Below are 18,626 nucleotides of genomic sequence, written 5' to 3' on the forward strand. Positions count from 1 at the left end.
CGATTTAAAGCTTTCGTGACTGCAGGGATTCATCTTCTTGGTTCTTTCGGTAAAGTCACGTAGAAGGGAAGTAATAAAATAATAAAAATAAAATATAAAATTTCGATTTAAAGCTTTCGTGACTGCAGGGATTCATCTTCTTGGTTCTTTCGGTAAAGTCACGTAGAAGGGAAATAATAAAATAATAAAAATAAAACATAATAAAAAATTCTCACGACGTTTCGGCCACAACGCAAGCAGCCGTCCTCAGGTGAAGACCAGGTCTGTCGGAGAGACAGCGTCTCAATGGATTCAGACGCTGAGGACGGCTGCTTGCGTTGTGGCCGAAACGTCGTGAGAATTATTTTATGATGTTTTATTTTTGTTATTTTATTATTTCCATTCTACGTGACTTTCCCGAAAGAACCAAGAAGATCACTTACTGTCACTCTCGAACTCTCACACTCACTCACACAACAACAACCGCCATTCGCCACTAAGTGGCGGTGACGTCACCACGGCGCTTGTGCCAGGCCATGTGCATCTTGAGGCAACGTGAAGTGTCGAACGCCCGCTGGCAGGAGGTCACGGCACAGACCCAGGTGCCATGGGTTGCCTGACTGATATGACTGGCTGATACACCACCTGTGCCCCCTACTGTGCCAACTTGCTGTGCTTTAGCCACCTGGTGCTCCGCTCGTTGTTGTGAGCGTCGCTCCTCCTCCCTCCGTTGTTATTGGAGGGCGACTGCCTCCAACTGCCCAGTAGTGTCCTTCACGAGCCTCCTCCACAGAGGCCGATCTTGACACCGCTGGTACCAGTCATCGGCAAGTCCACTCAGCTCCACATCCTCCTGTATCACATCAGTCCATCTCTTCTCTAGCTCGTGCCGCGCCAGTTTTGCCCCCTCTATTCGGCCGAACAAAAGCTGTTTAGGCATGCGGTGGCCGGGCATGCGGGCTACATGACCCAGCCAACGCAGCCTTGCCTGCCGGAGGAGAAGCTCACCGGTGGGACTTTATCCAGATATTTCAAGGACCTGTGAGCTGCTCACACAATCCAGTCTGGTTAAACCCAGGATGGATCGTAAGCAGGCCAGCCGAAATGTTGCTAACCGGCGAAGATGTTCTATTCGGGGTGTCCAAGTTTCGCAAGCATAGAGAAGGGAGGGAATGACCGTGGCCGAGAAGACCTGAAGCTTCGTGCGTAGTGACAGACCAGGCGGCTTCCACACAGCGTTACGCAGCCGATGAAAAGAGTATGCCGCTAGACTGATTCGGAGTGAGACCTCTGCTGTTCAACTGGAGCCGGTCATGGGCACATTGCCCAGGTATGGGAAACTCTCCACTCTCGCCACAACTGCCCCATCACCAATTGGGAGTTCCGGTGGAGTGTTTGATGGCACAAAATACCCAGGCAGGTGCTTAGTTTTGGTGGGGCTGATGGAAAGGCCACATCTCTTAGTGGTAAACTCCAGGTTCACTAGCAGCGCCTCCAATTCGTCCTGTGAGTGAGCAGCAATCACCAGAACATCGGCATACATAACATGCTTGAGCAATAGGGAGCCATCCCTTGACCGCACCCGGGCATCGATCAACCTCCCATTGTATCGTTTACAGATTGAAATTCTTCCGGTACAGCCATCAAAGGCTTCATGAACTATGTGGTCGAAATAGATGTTAAATAATGTGGGAGCGAGAGGACATCCCTGTCGCACCCCAAGATAAACAGGAAATGGCTCCGACTCTTGACCATTTAGTTTTACCCTAGCCTTCCCACCATCATGAAGGTCGTTAATGATTGCGAGCAGAGAGTTAGGGACTCCGAAAGCATGTAGAACAACCCAGAGTCTAGGCCTACTGATGGTATCACAGGCCTTGACCAGGTCAATGAAACAGAGGTGTAGGTCCTGTTGGAATTCCCTACACCTCTGCTGTAGCAGACGGACAGAAAATATGGCATCTTCAGGACCGCCCCCTCCTGAAACCACATTGGGGCTCCGCAAGCCTCTCCTCAGCTTGCCTGGCAAGGTGATGTTGAATAATCCTTGCCAGGACCTTTCCCGGCATACTGAGGAGGGAGATGGCCCTGTAGTTGTTACAGAGTAGGCTAGGCGAGTCTTCAGAGAAGACCTAAACAGGGATTGTGAGCTCGCCGGTCGAACGTACGTATGCGTGCGTGTACGTTGAACTTCTTGTAGAACTTCTTTCGCACCATACGTAGCCAACCGTGCTAACCGCAGGTGTGGGCAGCAGGTGGCCTTCCATCGTCTTGGCACAAGTACAGGCTCGGTTACCCATGGTGTAGCGTCTCAGTGGAGAGCCGACGCCACCGATCCCCAGACTCTCCCGAGTGAAACCCGGACAAGTGGCAACCCTAGTTATGGGAGGCCTTCCTCCAGCTGTGGATGAATCGTAGCAGCACCCAAATGTCAATGATTCTATTCCGTGGTTGAGGGAGCGGTTGTGAGGATGAGAAGCCGGTGAGCATGCACGTGCCTGGTGAGCCGTGCTCCATGCGTGCGTCAAGAGGTCGCAAACGGGTTTTGATTCCTTACCCGTACCCGTACCCGGTTGCACCAGGGTCGCAAACGGGTACCCATACCCGTACCCGGCCGTACCCGTACCCTACCCGTACCCTGCCGGGTACGGGTAGGGTACGGGTATCGGGTACCTGATTGCGACCTCTGGGATGAAGCCATGTTGCAGGCGCGGGTGGGTTGATTCTAGGAACTTGAATTGTGAGAAGAGACAAGACGTTGGGAAATGAGTGACAAACGGTGACTCACCAGTGACCCACGGCCTACCCGTACCCGTACCCGGCCGCACCAGGGTCGCAAACGGGTACCCGTACCCGGCCGGGTACCCGTAGCCGGGTATCGGGTAGGGTACGGGTATCGGGTACCTGATTGCGACCTCTGGTCCCCGAGCACCGGGCCGATTGCGTCGCGAGGCAAAGTGCGCGGCGAGTGGCTCGGCCCTGAGTCGTTCCGCGTGCGCTCACCGGATTGGTGGATCTGTCCGTGCAGCTCCGGGCAAGCGGCCAGGTTGCCCAGGATGCGAGTGACCCGGCGCTGCACCTTGCGCGCCGGGTCGCGCCGCGCCAGGTAGAGCCTCAGCAGCAGCTGCAGGGCGCCACGGTCCACCATGAGCTTACCGTGGCCGGCACCTGCGGAGGTGGAGGTGGGACCACCTTAGCGATGGAGGTGGCTCAATCGCTCGCCCACTCGTCCGTTCAACCACCCACTCGCTCATCCACGAACCCATTCACTCACCCACCCACTCACTCATCCACTCCTTCACGAACCCATTCACTCACCCACCCACTCACTCATCCACGAACCCATTCACTCACCCACCCACTCCCTCATCCACTCATCCACGAACCCATTCACTCACCCACCCACTCACTCATCCACGAACCCATTCACTCACCCACCCACTCACTCATCCACGAACCCATTCACTCACCCACCCACTCACTCATCCACAAACCCATTCACTCACCCACCCACTCCGGCCGGGTACGGATAGCCGGGTATCGGGTAGGGTACGGGTATTGGGTACCCGGTTGCGACCTCTGGCGTGCGTGCGTGCGTGTTTGTGCCGTCAGGCCTGGTTGGCACCTGACTGCCCGGGTATTAGGATCTTGAGCCTGGACTACGACACCCACCTGAGCGACTGGAAGGTCAAGTGCCCAGCGGAGCAGCACAGGTAAACATGCAGACGCGGGTAGCGCTAACCGTTCGGGCGTTTCGAGGTTCGGGGGTGAACGGGACCCGCACCCTGCAACTTGCAGACACCTCGGAACGGGCAAAAGTTAAGTCCGCTCATCCTCGACAATTTGCGCTTTTAAGACCGGACTAACAGCATTTCTTCTCATCTTCTTGGTTCTTTCGGTAAAGTCACGTAGAAGGGAAGTAATAATAACTTTAAACCCCCTTCCCACCTCCTACGCACTTCACAAGTAGTACTAATCCCATATCTGCATTTCCCATAAACCTGCTAAATTCCGCTTGATATGCAAATTATTTTGTCAAAGCGCACATTCCCCCTCCAACCCAGCTTAAATAGACGCTCCAAGCCTGGGGCGTGTCATTCAGACGCTGTCTCCCCGACAGACCTGTTTCTTCACCTGAGGACGGCTGCTTGCGTTGTGGCCGAAACGTCGTGAGAATTATTTTATCAAAATGGGACAATCGAAAAAAGTCTTCTTGGTTCTTTCGGTAAAGTCACGTAGAAGGGAAATAATAAAGTAATAAAAATAAAACATAATAACATTAGATATTATTTTATTATGTTTTATTATTTATTTGTTTGTGTTTCTACCTCGTGATAAAATAAGATATTATTTTATTATGTTTTATTTTTTATTATTTTATTACTTCCCTTCTACGTGACTTTACCGAAAGAACCAAGAAGATGAATCCCTGCAGTCACGAAAGCTTGCAAATCGACATTTCTTCTCAGTTTAATTTACCGCTTTTCGCTGAATTTGTCCGCGCGTTACAAATCATTGGGCCGACCGACCGCTTGATCGGTACGCGCGGTCACCGTTGCCGCGTCGTTATTTGCCGCCGTGTCATCGCAGGCGCTCGCTCGCTTCTCGGAGCGTGGAGATGCTGGAGAAGTTGAGGCTGGCGGGCGTGGGAGACCGCCCTCTAGTCTGGGTGGCGCACAGCATGGGAGGTGAGACCCGCGCCTGCAACCAGGGCCGCATCTCTTGACGCAGGATGAGCCGTGGGGAGTTTCTCGCCTTACCTGAGGCTGCAAGCTCTCAGGCAATCAGTCGTCGTAGCTGTTGTGGAGGGTTACGACACATTTGTAAATAACGCGATCTAACCCAAAAATGTTTATTATGAATAATCTTGTATTATTGAAACGTCGGGAGAATTTTATTGTTTTATATTTTTATTCTTTTATTGTTTTCCTTCTACGTGACTTTACCGAAAGAACCAAGAATATGAATCCCTGCAGTCACGAAAGCTTTAAATCAAAATATGAATAATATTGGTCGCGAAAGCCTGCTGCGTGTTAAACGCACCTCTTTAAATCAGCCTTTAACCCCTACCTAGTTGTGGAAATTTAAACCTGGTTCCGAGTGGGTGGGTGAGTGGGTGGGTGGGTGGGTGAGTGGGTGGGTGGGTGGGTGAGTGGGTGGGTGGGTGGGTGAGTGAGTGGGTGGGTGAGTGGGTGGGTGGGTGGGTGAGTGAGTGGGTGGGTGGGTGGGTGGGTGGGTGAGTGGGTGGGTGGGTGGGTGAGTGGGTGGGTGATTGGGTGGGTGAGTGGGTGGGTGGGTGGGTGAGTGGGTGGGTGGGTGCGTGGGTGAGTGCGTGGGTGGGTGGGTGAGTGAGTGGGTGGGTGGGTGAGTGGGTGGGTGGGTGGGTGAGTGGGTGAGTGGGTGGGTGGGTGAGTGGGTGGGTGGGTGGGTGAGTGGGTGGGTGGGTGGGTGAGTGGGTGGGTGGGTGAGTGGGTGGGTGGGTGGGTGAGTGGGTGGGTGGGTGAGTGGGTGGGTGAGTGGGTGGGTGGGTGGGTGGGTGGGTGAGTGGGTGGGTGGGTGGGTGAGTGGGTGGGTGAGTGGGTGGGTGAGTGGGTGGGTGGGTGGGTGAGTGGGTGGGTGGGTGAGTGGGTGGGTGGGTGAGTGAGTGGGTGGGTGAGTGGGTGAGTGGGTGGGTAAATCGGTCTTTACTCTGTGCCTAGTTCTAGTTGTGTGCTCTGCAGGTTCTACTGATTTCCTGCTTTACATACACGGTGGTGGCACATTGGCGTCTACAGATGAAATGTGACACTTTTAGTTAATTATTAAGAATGTTGAGATATAAGATGATGATTTGTGATATCGGCGAAGTAATGTTAGGGTTGCCACCTAATATCTGTAGGGTTTGATCTGCACAGGTTGAATAAACTTCAACACGACACCTCCCGGTCTGGTAGCGGTATTGTTCACGTTGAACTCGTTTTTTTTTTTACGCTTTCATTGAACTCACTCTGTCTGTTGTTTTTGTTGTATCCTCAAATCTTGTAACTCAATTTTTACCCACTTCCCAATGTGGTATCGACTGCAAACTCGGTATACTTATGTCATACTGATGACAATACTATATTTTATCATTAAAAAAATATATAACTTTAAACATTATTTTTTATATGTTATGTTTCGGCTTGGGTCTAATTGTCCACGGTCAACTGACGTTGGCTGTAATTGGCCACGGCCCCTTACGCTATGGCAAGCTTCGGGGCCACTTCCTGGAGTCGTGGAGTTCTTCCATTACTCGTACATTTCATAAAAGCGTGTTTTTAAAAAAGTTTGTGTAAATATTACTTATTCATTTCGATTTAAAGCTTTCGTAACTGCAGGGATTCATATTCTTGGTTCTTTCGGAATTAATATTATTTCCCTTCTACGTGACTTTACCGAAAGAACCACTAATATTACTTATTCAGTTTGCTGCACAGTTCTGATAATAATTTCAATAATTGACCCAGTGCTGACTGAGACACATGCCCCGGTTTGGTCTGCAGTGGAAAAGGTGATGACTCCTACGTGAGACGTATTCCGGAAGTCATGGGATAATTCCTGAAAAAGCATTCATACAGATATTGTTAGGTGTCTTTTGATGTTCATATTTTTCGGGGTCTTTTACCAGATTTCATTACAAATTTGCTCTGATCTCTGTCTGTTTGTCTTTGCTCTGATCTCTGTCTGTCTGTCTCTGCTGTGATCTCTGTCTGTCTGTCTCTGCTGTGATCTCTATCTGTCTGTCTCTGCTCTGATCTCTGTCTGTCTGTCTCTGCTCTGATCTCTGTCTGTCTGTCTCTGCTCTGATCTCTGTCTGTCTGTCTCTGCTCTGATCTCTATATGTCTGTCTCTGCTCTGATCTCTGCTGTGATCTCTATATGTCTGTCTCTGCTCTGATCTCTGCTCTGATCTCTGTCTGTCTCTGCTCTGATCTCTGCTCTGATCTCTATCTGTCTGTCTCTGCTCTGATCTCTGTCTGTCTGTCTCTGCTCTGATCTCTGTCTGACTGTCTCTGCTCTGATCTGTCTGTCTCTGCTCTGATCTCTATCTGTGTCTCTGCTCTGATCGGTATCTGTCTGTCTCTGCTCTGATCTCTATCTGTCTGTCTCTGCTCTGATTTCTGCTCTGATCTCTATCTGTCTGTCTCTGCTCTGATTTCTGCTCTGATCTCTATCTGTCTGTCTCTGCTCTGATCTCTGTCTGTCTGTCTCTGCTCTGATCTCTGTCTGACTGTCTCTGCTCTGATCTGTCTGTCTCTGCTCTGATCTCTATCTGTGTCTCTGCTCTGATCTGTATCTGTCTGTCTTTGCTCTGATCGGTATCTGTCTGTCTCTGCTCTGATCTCTATCTGTCTGTCTCTGCTCTGATCTCTGTCTGTCTGTCTCTGCTCTGATTTCTGCTCTGATCTCTATCTGTCTGTCTCTGCTCTGATTTCTGCTCTGATCTCTATCTGTCTGTCTCTGCTCTGATTTCTGCTCTGATCTCTATCTGTCTGTCTCTGCTCTGATTTCTGCTCTGATCTCTATCTGTCTGTCTCTGTCCTGATCTCTATTCTGTGGTTTTTGCTCAGTACGGCACTTTTATTTCACGTCTCTCTGTTCGAGTAAATTTTTTTTGGGCGACCTGCGTCAGTCGCTGCTGCTCCCCGAGCCTCCGTCGCGCGGCCTCTCCCTGTCGACCCACCGCCTGGCTAACCACGACCTCACCTTCGACCCCTATCGGCTGGCCATCAGATATGCTTCCGCAGACGTCTGGAACGCTTTTTCCTTCCAATATTAGGATGCCGCTTGAGCTAGGCACTTTTAAATCATCTAGGTTCAAAACTAATTTCTTTAGAACTGCTTTTTGTGTTTAGTTCGTTGTCCTTTCACCCGCACCTCCGATTAGCACGGTTGGCTACGTATAGTGCAAAAGAAGTTCAACATACATACGCACTACACTATACACTATTATACATGACACTACACACACTATACTCTTCGGTTCTTTCGGTAAAGTCACGTAAAATTAAAACGACACACACTATTCTACTCACTACGCTACGCACTAGAGTACACTACTACACACTATACACTACACCACTACACTAAATAGAAAACGCATTTCTTTAGAACCAATTTTTGTGTTTAGTTTGTTGTCTGTCCCCACCGCACCTCCGATTAACATGCTTGGCTACATACGGTGCGAAATATGCCCACCATGCATACGCACGCACGCGCATACATACATACGTGCCTTCGCCGCCAGGCCTGCTGGTCAAGAAGATGCTGTCGGATGCGGAGAGGATTCCGGAGTTCCGCCAGGTGGTGGAGAAGACCCGCGGCGTGGTCTTCTACAGCGTGCCACACCGGGGCAGCCGCCTCGCCGAACTGTCGCGCAATGTCGGCTACCTCCTCTTCCCCTCCGTGGAGGTCAAAGAGCTCGGCCGAGGTGAGGGGGGCGGCGGGGGGGGGGGGCGTGCTGATCGTGGCTTCTACCAGAGGTCGCACACGGGTTTTGATTCCTTACCCGTACCCGGCCGCACCAGGGTCGCAAATGGGTACCCGTACCCGGCCGGGTGCGGGTAGCCGTTCCCTACCCATACCCTACCCGAAATGAGTGACAAACGGTGACTCACCAGTGACTCACGGCCTACCCGTACCCGTACCCGGCCACACCAGGGTCGCAAACGGGTACCCGTACCCGTACCCGGCCGGGTACTGATGCTGCTGCCGCTGCTGCTGCTGCTGCCGCTGCTGCTGCTATTGTCTGTGCTGCGGCTACCGCTACTGCTGGTGCTGCTGGTGCTGCTGCTATTGTCGCTGCTGCTGCTGCTACTACTACTACTGTCGATAATGCTACTATTACTGCTGCTACTACTACCGCCGCTCCTGCTAATGCTACTACTGCCGCTGCTGCTGCTCCTGCTGCTTCTGTTGTCGCTGCTGCTGCTACTACTACTACTGTTGCTAATGCTACTATTACTGCTGCTACTACTACTGCCGCTAATGCTGCTACTACTGCTGCTCCTGCTGCTGCTACTGCTGCTGCTACTACTACTGCTGCTACTGCTGCTGCTACTGCTGCTGCTACTCCTACTGCTGCTACTGCTGCTGCTACTGCTGCTGCTACTACTACTGCTGCTGCTACTGCTGCTGCTACTGCTGCTACTACTACTGCTGCTACTGCTGCTCCTGCTGCTGCTGCTACTACTGCTCCTGCTGCTGCTGCTCCTTCTGCTGCTGCTACTGCTGCCGCTGCTGCTGCTCCTGCTGCTACTACTGCCGCTAATGCTACTGCTACTGCCGCTGCTGCTGCCGCCGCTAGACTCTCCGCGTCTCAAGGAGCTCCACGCGGCGTTCACGGCGCTGGTGCAGCGGCGCCGCCTGCGTGTGCTGAGCTTCGGGGAGACGCGGGCGACGCCCGTCCACGGGCTCATCCGCATGCTGGTGGTGCCTCTCCACTCGTCCGGTACCTGTGCACTCGCCCACCCGGCTGGTACACACACAGCCTACATATATACACACACACAGCCTGTATATATACACACACAGCCTGTATATATATACACACACAGCCTGTATATATACACACACACAGCCTACATATATACACACACACAACCTGTATATATACACACACACAGCCTACATATATACACACACACAGCCTGTATATATACACACACACAGCCTGTATATATACACACACACAGCCTACATATATACACACACACAGCCTGTATAAATACACTAGCTTTACTACCCGGCTTCGCCCGGGACTTGGATTCACCACGGCCGGCCGCCTTTGTCTCCCCAGTGGCGATGTTCACACACCACACCAGTTACTCGTTTGAGGCTGAGTCGACCTAGGGGAGGCCCAGGACTGGTTAAAATAATCGTCACCGGTGGTGGCCGTGAGCGGGAATCGAACTCGGGTCGCCGGGTTCGATTCCCGCGTAACGCATTGTAGTGTAGCGCTAACCGCTACACTACAATGCGTTACGCTTCCACACGCGTGGGTCACGTGACAGATTTGGGGTCACGTGACAGATTTGACGTCACAGCTTAGTTGCCGTGCAAAAAATGTATGCATTATTGAGCTCCCCCCCCCCCCCAAAAAAAATAAGTGTATTTTTAAAATTTTTGCATGGTGTACAGTCTGGAATGTACCCACATTTTCTTGCTGTGGTTTTCACACCTGATGATGATTGCTTGTGTTGCAATCGAAACGTCGTGGGAATTGTATTGTTTTATATTTTTATTATTTTATTGTTTCCCTTCTACGTGACTTTACCGAAAGAACCAAGAATATGAATCCCTGCAGTCACGAAAGCTTTAAATCAAAAATATATATACACAGTTATTAATTTACACACGCAGCATATCTATACACACAGCCTGTATATGCACAGCTGATATCTATACACACAGCCCTTGTGTATATATATACAGATTATATATAGAGTATATACACAGCCTATATCACACCGCTTATACAGAGCTGATATTAAACACAGAATACAAGTATCGATTTCCATTCATTTCCATTGGCGGCGGGGCATCCGTTTGCTCAGTCCACAATGTTCAAGAAAAGGCGAGGCACCATTGGAACCTCATTTGCCAGTAAAAAATATAATTGTTTTTTTACCCTTCTATCTGGCAACAAAACTGACACCTTTTTTACAAGGGGTCATGTTTGCATAGACCACAATACCTGCAGCCATAATGCAAACAAAAAACATAACTCTGATAATGTATGCACTGTCCTTGAAGTTGATTGGTCCACACCTTTTGGCGTCGTCTGGTCCAACACCATGTGCGACTGGGCTCTAAGAAAAGCTGTCTCGGGTGTGGACCAATCAACTTCAAGGACAGTGCATACATTATCAGAGTTTTGTTTGCATTATGACCGCAGGTATTGTGATCAATGCAAACATGACTCCTTGTAAAAAAGGTGTCAGTTTTGTTGCCAGATAGAAGGGTAAAAAAACTATTATCAAGAGGCGAGGCGTTTCGTGTTCAGTGGAGAAACCCCTGATGGGTCCGATCTGCAGATCCGGGCGTGGGGCAGTTCGTCGCGCTGGACGTCAACCACCTGAACGTGTGCAAGCCCTCGAGCAGGGAGTCTCTGCTCTACCAGAGGACGATGAACTTCGTCAGGGACTGCGTTAACGAGGGAAGGGCAGAGGGCGGCAACAACGGCGGCAGTGGCGGCGGTGGCGGCAGCAGCATCACGTGACCAGTCAACTGAACTCTCACGCTTCGTAGGATATGCAGACAGCGTGAAGTGTGTGTGTGTGTCTGTGCGAGCATGAGTTTGCGCAGGCACACACACGCGTAAGGTGATGTGTGAGTGTGAGTTTGCACAGTGAGTGTGAGTTTCCTCACACACACACACACAGCCAACGTGATGTGTGAGTGTGAGTTTGTTCAGACACACACACACACAGCCAATGTGATGTGTCTGTGTGAGCGTGAGTTTGCATGCACACACACAGCCAACATGATGTGTGTGTGTGAATTTGCACAGTGAGTGTGAGTTTGCTCAAACACATGCACAGCCAACGTGATGTGTCTGTGTGAGTGTGAGTTTGCACGCACACACACAGCCAACGTGATGTGTGAGTGTGAGTTTGCACAGTGAGTGTGAGTTTGCTCACACACACACACACAGCCAACGTGATGTGTGAGTGTGAGTTTGCACAGTGAGTGTAATTTGCTCACACACACAGCTAACGTGATGTGAGTGTGCGAGCGTGAGTTTGCGCGCACACACAGCCAACGTGATGTGGGAGTGTGAATTTGCACAGTGAGTGTGAGTTTGCACACACGTAACATCTTGTGTGTGTGTGAGCGTGATGCGTGTGTGTGTCAACTCACGCTCACACACTGTTGAAAACAAATTGTCACATTAACTTTGGTTCTTCATTTAATTTGGTTTAATTCCAGCTCTGAGAATTCGAATATTTGTTCGACCGGCATCACGCGACGGCCACTCATACAGCAGAGCGAGTTGGGAAAGAGGTCACCCTCTACTGAGTGTGTGGACCAGAGTATCACTTGAAGAAAGGTTCTCAAACGTGGCTCTGTGTTATTTGCTTCTGTGGGCCATTCTGTGTGTGAATCAGAATATCATTTGAAGACGGGATCTCAGAGGTAGCTTTGTAATATAAACTTCTGTCAGCTGTTATCTTCACACGGAGCGATCTGGCACTGCTCAGCCGGATTTGCGAATGGATACTTCATCCTGTGACATTGCTAGTGTGAGAAGGATCAAGTGGAAATACATGGAACGCGGGTAATTGACAGCAGCTGATACTGGAATCAATATTCATCTTTGCAGTAATGTATCCTGTATGGAAAGCACTTATATGGATGGCCCACTGGAACAGTCACGCGGCATCTTATACATTTTTAGTGGTTTTAAAGAAACCTGTTTACTCAGCACAGAAGCCATTCTCCCATAGCCATATTCAGACGCCTATCCCCACCGCTATGTATTCCTAGGAACCAAGGCTATGTGCTTAAAGTGCACTTGCTACCACTGCATTGCACGATATTAGAAAGCCACCGGGAGCTATGCATTTTTAAAATCTAGATTGAAAACGAATTTCTTTGAGGGCTGCTTTTCGCGTTTAGTTTTTTCTCTTTCCTTTGCACCTCCGATGAGCACGGTTGGCTACATACGGTGCGAAACAAATTTTTGTTTTCGACTTAAAGCTTTCGTGACTGCAGGGATTCATCTTCTTGGTTCTTTCGGTAAAGTCACGTAGAAGGGAAAACCCCCGCCCACCTCCTACGCATTCCACAAGTAGTGACTAATCCGATATCTGCATTTCCCATAAATATGCAAAATTCCTCTTGATATGCACATTCTTTTGTCAAGGCGCTCTTCCCCCTCCAACCCAGCTTAAATATACGCTCCAAGCCTGGTGGTGTTTCATTCAGACGCTGTCTTTCCGACAGACCTGTTCTTCACCTGAGGACGGCTGCTTGCGTTGTGGCCGAAACGTCGTGAGAATTATTTTATTATGTTTTATTATTTTATTATTTCCCTTCTTCTACGTGACTTTACCGAAAGAACCAAGAAGGTGCGAAACAAGTTCAACGTACACACGTGGCAATACCGCACATGAGTGTAGTTGCGATGGCCAAACAGAAGTGCAGTGCCACACGACACTCGCTCACCCGAACGGCCGGCGTTCCTGACTGGCAGGTTGTGTTGATCTCCCCCCGAACGCTTTGACCGTGGCCGCGCGTACGAAATGTGCGTGCTTCGTGCAGTCGACCGATGGCACTTTGCATGGCGATGTAAGCACATTCCTTTGGAGTGGGCAGGCAGGAACTTGGTTGGACAGCGCATTCGTGCGATCCGTGTTGGATACCGTAGTCGTGTTGGAGGTTATCGTATGCACGACAGGCAGACAGATAATCCCTGGTGGGCAGTGTGGAACCTGTTGTTCCTACCTGTAATATTGTGCGCAGGCCCCTATTCAGCCTGTGCCGCGGGTGGGGCAAGTGCTTTGTTTTTTTCCTGTACAGTCTGTTCTCCTATAACGCGTGTTTTCACAAGACGAACTGTATACAGCGCGATGAATGTCTTCGGGGACACATTTTTTGTTATAACGCGGATGCGAGTTGGATACAACGCGATTGAGTGAACGGAATGACAACGCGCGAGTCGGAACAAGCGGTTGTGGGGCTGCCTCGGCACGTGGCAACGCACAAGGCAGTGGGATGCTGCTGGATGCTTCGAGACGCTACCCAGCCTGCATACGCATCTCGCGCGTTATCGCGGACTTTTCTGTACCCGACACTTTTATTATAACCCCGATTTTTGAACAACGTGGTATTCGGCCGGAACGCAACTACTACCACGTTATAGGGAAACGTACGGCACTGCAATCGGTAATTAAACTTTCGCAGCACCACTGACTTGTGCCTTGCAAAGGCTTTGCCCTCCTCTACCCGGGTCACCCTATGCTTATTTTACTTTAAAAAAATATACAGTTGCTGTGCGCACAGGCCATCTTCTTTTTCGTACGGCCATCTTCTTTTTCGTACGGCCGATGTGAACGTAGAGCAGCGACATTTTACATTGAGCTGCTTAATGAGCCAGATGATTGCATCGGGAGTAGTGGTATGGTGTGACGCTACCATCTCTACAGCTCTCAGTGTGAACCTGTGGGTCTCTCTGAGCGACGGATTGACTCACCCCCTCCCTCCTCCCCCGCCATAGGAATATGGAATTTCCACCATTGGCTCAGGGTTGTAAGCAACGGATGAGCACCGCCTCGATTGTCTCACATGAGCAGGATGTCACTTTGATTTCAATAATTAGTATTCGGCTGCGGTTTGTGCAAGATACGTTGGATTGCATCATTTGACCGGGATAATCCGCTGAGTTGGAACGTCTGGTTTGCGAGGGTTGCCCAGGGTGTCGCATGCCACAGAGAAAATCCACGTAATGGCACGCGCACATACATTCGTAGTTAACACTATGCACCCACGTGGTGTGGTGTGTGAATAATTATAAACGTATTTTATGTTTTCATTTTAACACAAACACCCGGTGTCTCATCATGAGCAGAGTCAGGTTTTGCTTGAAAAATGTTGATAAAATGCCAGATTTTTCATAGGCAAGTGCTGGCTTCGACATTAATTGTCTCATCAGCAGAGCCAGGTTTTGCTCGAACCAATGTTGGTGAGCTGCCAGACGTTTATATGCGAGGACACTGTAAAATATCGGTCCCAGTTAAATTTAACACGAAATTCTAGATTTGAAGCTTTCGTGACTGCAAGGATATTCATTCTCTTTGGTTATTTCGGTGAAGTCACGTGGGTTAAAAAAGAAAACAAATAAATTAAATCACGACGTTTCGGAGGCAACACAAGCTTCCATCTTCAGGTGAAACCGTCACAGCCAAAATTGCCGTAACACTTGATACAGCAATTTTGCCAAATTGCCGTATCACTTGGTCACTTGATACAGCAATTTTGCTGTGACGGTTTCACCCGAAGACGGAAGCTTGTGTTGCCTCCGAAACGTCGCGATTTAATTAATTATTTTATTTTTTAACCCCCGTGACTTTACCGAAAAAAACAAAGAGTATTAACACGATTTTTCTAACCGTACAGTTCAAAGCGCTGCCCTAATTTTAATCGCTGAATAATGATACCGCTGCGGGGAGGAGGACACCCTGCACACCACTGGTGAGATACAGTGTCGATTGCAAGTGGACCGATGGACAGAATGTTGAATTTTTAATTTGGGCTGTTCAGGGACAAATCCAGCTTCAGGTCGATTTTGCGGGAAATGCCGATTCGGTGGTTGACAAAGCCAGGCGAGGTGCTTCACTGCCTGGGGATATTCAGTCGGGTTGTTCCCACTGCCCCGTTTTTGTTGTTGTTTATTTGTCTCTTTGCCGCCTGAAAATCAAAGTGCAAATTTGGATCGGTGGTGATTGTTGTAAATTGTACGATTTTAAGCGTGAATTCATAACTGGAGAGGGCTTTTTTCGTGTTTTCCCTTGACAGCAATAAACGTACTCTGTGCCAAAGTGTACTCTGATGATGAGCTTGGACGCAACTCTTAACAATTGCTTTATATTTTACCATGTGTAGAGAAGTTCCGACGGACGCACTCGGAGACGGAGGTAAGTTAAGGGCTTTCGCCAGGGTTTATTAAAGCTGTTACAATATTACACAGCAGGGTACGCAACTCCCAGGGGCTAGGGGTCCTACTCTGAGTCCGGGTCCCTGCCGGCTAGCTCCGGTCTCTCTCTCTCGTGTCGGATCGTGGACTCTGCCGACTCCACCGAGCGGAGAGAGAAGCACCTCTACGGCTACCACCGGCTTCTCCCCAGACTCACCACTCGATCCCTCTCTCTACCCCTGGTTCCCTCTTCACCCTTCCTACTCTACCCGTTCCCACAGTGACCCCGCTTACGTCACGGGGTATCCCTTAAGTACCCTAGGAGACGTGACGTCATCGCACTGAACGGCACACATGACGTCACGTCCCCATTTTACTCCTCTGCACATGTAAAGCCCACTTTACCTATAGAGCTGTTTTTCACTTACGACCTTGCCGTAAATGATAGCTCCACGAAGTGGCTCATCACGTGGAAATGGATAGTGGTCAAACACGCGAAACGCGTTGCGATGTCGATTCTAAATGTGGAGGGGAAAATCAGAGGACCCGGAGAAAAATCAACTCGACCAACGGGAGAGAACACGCAAACTCCAAATATACAGGCTGGGATCGAACCCACGACCTCCTGCATGCCAAGCGAGGGAGTAAACATCTTTTCACCCACGGGTCTCTACTCAAACGAGCATTTTTTTTACTTTACGATTTAAAGCTGTCGTGACTGCAGGGATTCATCTTCTTGGTTCTTTCGGTAAAGTCACGTGACTTTACCGAAATAACCAAGAAGATGATCTCAAAGTTATGTGGAATCCCACCCCGTAGTGGCGGTTAAATTTCGATTTAAAGCTTTCGTGACTGCAGGGATTCATGTTTTCTCCGGACTAAGATGTACTTGTGTATTTTAAAGCCACGGTTGGGCTTTTTTATGTGTGTGTGTGTCTGTGGTATTTACCAGTAATCCCAGTAAACCCATGGCACCTGAGTCTGTCCCGTGACCTGCCAGCGAGCCTTTGACACTTCACGTGGCCTCAAAGTGCACCTAGCCTGGCACAAGCACCGTGGTGACGTCACCGCCACTAATTGACGAATGGCGGTTGTGCAATTTGAGTGGGGAGCGGTAGTGTGTGTAACAGTTGGCGCGCTGCGTTATGAACTCATCGACTGACATTCGATTCCCGCTCACGACCACCAACACCAGGGACTGGCCCTAACCCGGTACAGCCTGAACAGACTGTTGGGGCGAGTGCTGTTAGCGAGTAGCACCTATGAAGCACGGCACACGATGGGGTGGGTGGCCGGCACCACGCCTCTTCTCCCTAGTGGCGATATTTTTACACATCGCACCTGGTACTTTTCAGTTTTCAGTTTCATTTATTAGGTGTAGCCCTGTGAGCCATTCGGCTCTTGAATCGGGTGCAACCGCAACAAACAAACAAAAACTAAAATATGAACAAGAAAACATCTTAAAGTGACTATGCGCAAACAGAAAAGTAAATTTTAGGCTGAGTCGACCTAGGGGAAGCCGAGGACCGGTTCAGATAATCGTCACTGGTGATGGCTGTGAGCGGAAATGCAAACCCGGGTCGCTGAGTTTGTAGACCGACGCGCTTAACCACTGTACCATCGCTCCCCACTTCTGTTACAGACGGACAACTTACACAGATGATTCCAATGTTTTTATTTTATTTTATCCCCAAGGAAAGCACCAAAAACAAAACCCCTTCAAAGTCACAAATCTGTTTCGGCTCAACCGCGAATGTTTGAACGTGGACAAAGCAGGCGGCTTTTGCGATGTCAGCCTGTCTGAAAGTGCGGGAGTAGAAACATCCCCCAGGGTTCATCGTTGAGTTGGCTGTTTTGACGGGGGGGGGGGGGGGGGCAATGGCATCGTCGACCGATTAGAGATGCCGATTCGCACGCAGAGAACGAACGAGTCGATCCTTCTTCCGAAGGGAGGAATGCCCGTGAGAAATCGCACCTCCGATGAGCACGCTACGTACTCTTTGGTTTTATTTCGGTTTACGTGACTTTACCGAAAAAACCAAAGAGTATGGATCCTTGCAGTCGCGAAAACTTCAAATCTAGAATTAGCACGGTATGCACGTTGAACATCTTTCACGCACCGCACGTAGCCAAACCGTGTTAATCGGAGGTGCGGGCGAAAGGACAACAAACTAAACGCAAAAAGCAGTTCTGAAGAAATGCGTTTGTCAATCGAGATGATCATTTACAGGTGCATAGCTCCAGTGGCTTCCTAATATCAGATGGAAGAGCGTTCCAGACGGCCACAGAAACGCATCTGAACCAGAGGTCGCAAACGGGTTTTGATTCCTTACCCGTACCCGGCCGCACCAGGGTTGAAAACGGGTACCCGTAGCCGTATTCTACCCGATACCCGGCTACCCGTACCCGGCCGGGTACGGGTAGGGTACGGGTATCGGGTACCCGATTGCGACCTCTGGGATGAAGCCATGTTGCAGGCGCGGGTGGGTTGATTCTAGGAACTTGAATTGTGAGAAGAGACAAGACGTTGGGAAATGAGTGACAAACGGTGACTCACCAGTGACTCATGGCCTACCCGTACCCGGCCGCACCAGGGTCGCAAACGGGTATCCGTACCCGGCCGGGTACGGGTAGCCGGGTATCGGGTAGGGTACGGGTATCGGGTACCCGGTTGCGACCTCTGATCTGAACGCACGCAATGCGGTGGTCCTTCTTTGTTCGATGGCCAGCCAATAGCCGCTGCTGCGACCGCAGTTCACGTGATGGTTTACGCTCCTTGACGTGATCAGCAGCGAGGTACTGTGGTTCACGTTTGGCAAGCACTTTGTGTGCAGTGAGTACGGCGCGAAAGAAGTCCGTGCGTGCAAGCCACGGGCTGCGTCGGCCGTGGTTTGCGGCGGATTAAATCACGAACCCACGCTTTGAATGCAGCGTCACCGCCTTGCTTTGATGTTGACGACGACGGTGCCTTCAGTTTCCTTTTGGAGCCCTCG

The 18,626-nt window shown here is 50.1% G+C and overlaps 1 protein-coding gene across 3 annotated transcripts in view; it reads left to right on the plus strand.

Moving 5' to 3' along the window:
* The window catches only part of SERAC1 (serine active site containing 1), a 34,609-nt gene extending 19,054 nt beyond the window's left edge, over positions 1 to 15,555 (plus strand). For all 3 annotated transcript variants that reach the window (XM_078880343.1, XM_078880345.1, XM_078880344.1), the window contains exons 13-17: positions 3,592 to 3,692; positions 4,570 to 4,667; positions 8,245 to 8,427; positions 9,304 to 9,447; positions 11,033 to 15,555. In XM_078880343.1, coding sequence (XP_078736469.1) covers positions 3,592 to 3,692; positions 4,570 to 4,667; positions 8,245 to 8,427; positions 9,304 to 9,447; positions 11,033 to 11,217 — 711 coding nt within the window. In that variant the 3' untranslated portion in view covers positions 11,218 to 15,555. The remainder of the gene's footprint in view (positions 1 to 3,591; positions 3,693 to 4,569; positions 4,668 to 8,244; positions 8,428 to 9,303; positions 9,448 to 11,032) is intronic.
* The last annotated feature ends 3,071 nt before the right edge of the window (positions 15,556 to 18,626 follow it).

Source organism: Lampetra fluviatilis, chromosome 57 (assembly GCF_964198595.1).
Source record: "Lampetra fluviatilis chromosome 57, kcLamFluv1.1, whole genome shotgun sequence".
Lineage (NCBI taxonomy): Eukaryota > Metazoa > Chordata > Hyperoartia > Petromyzontiformes > Petromyzontidae > Lampetra > Lampetra fluviatilis.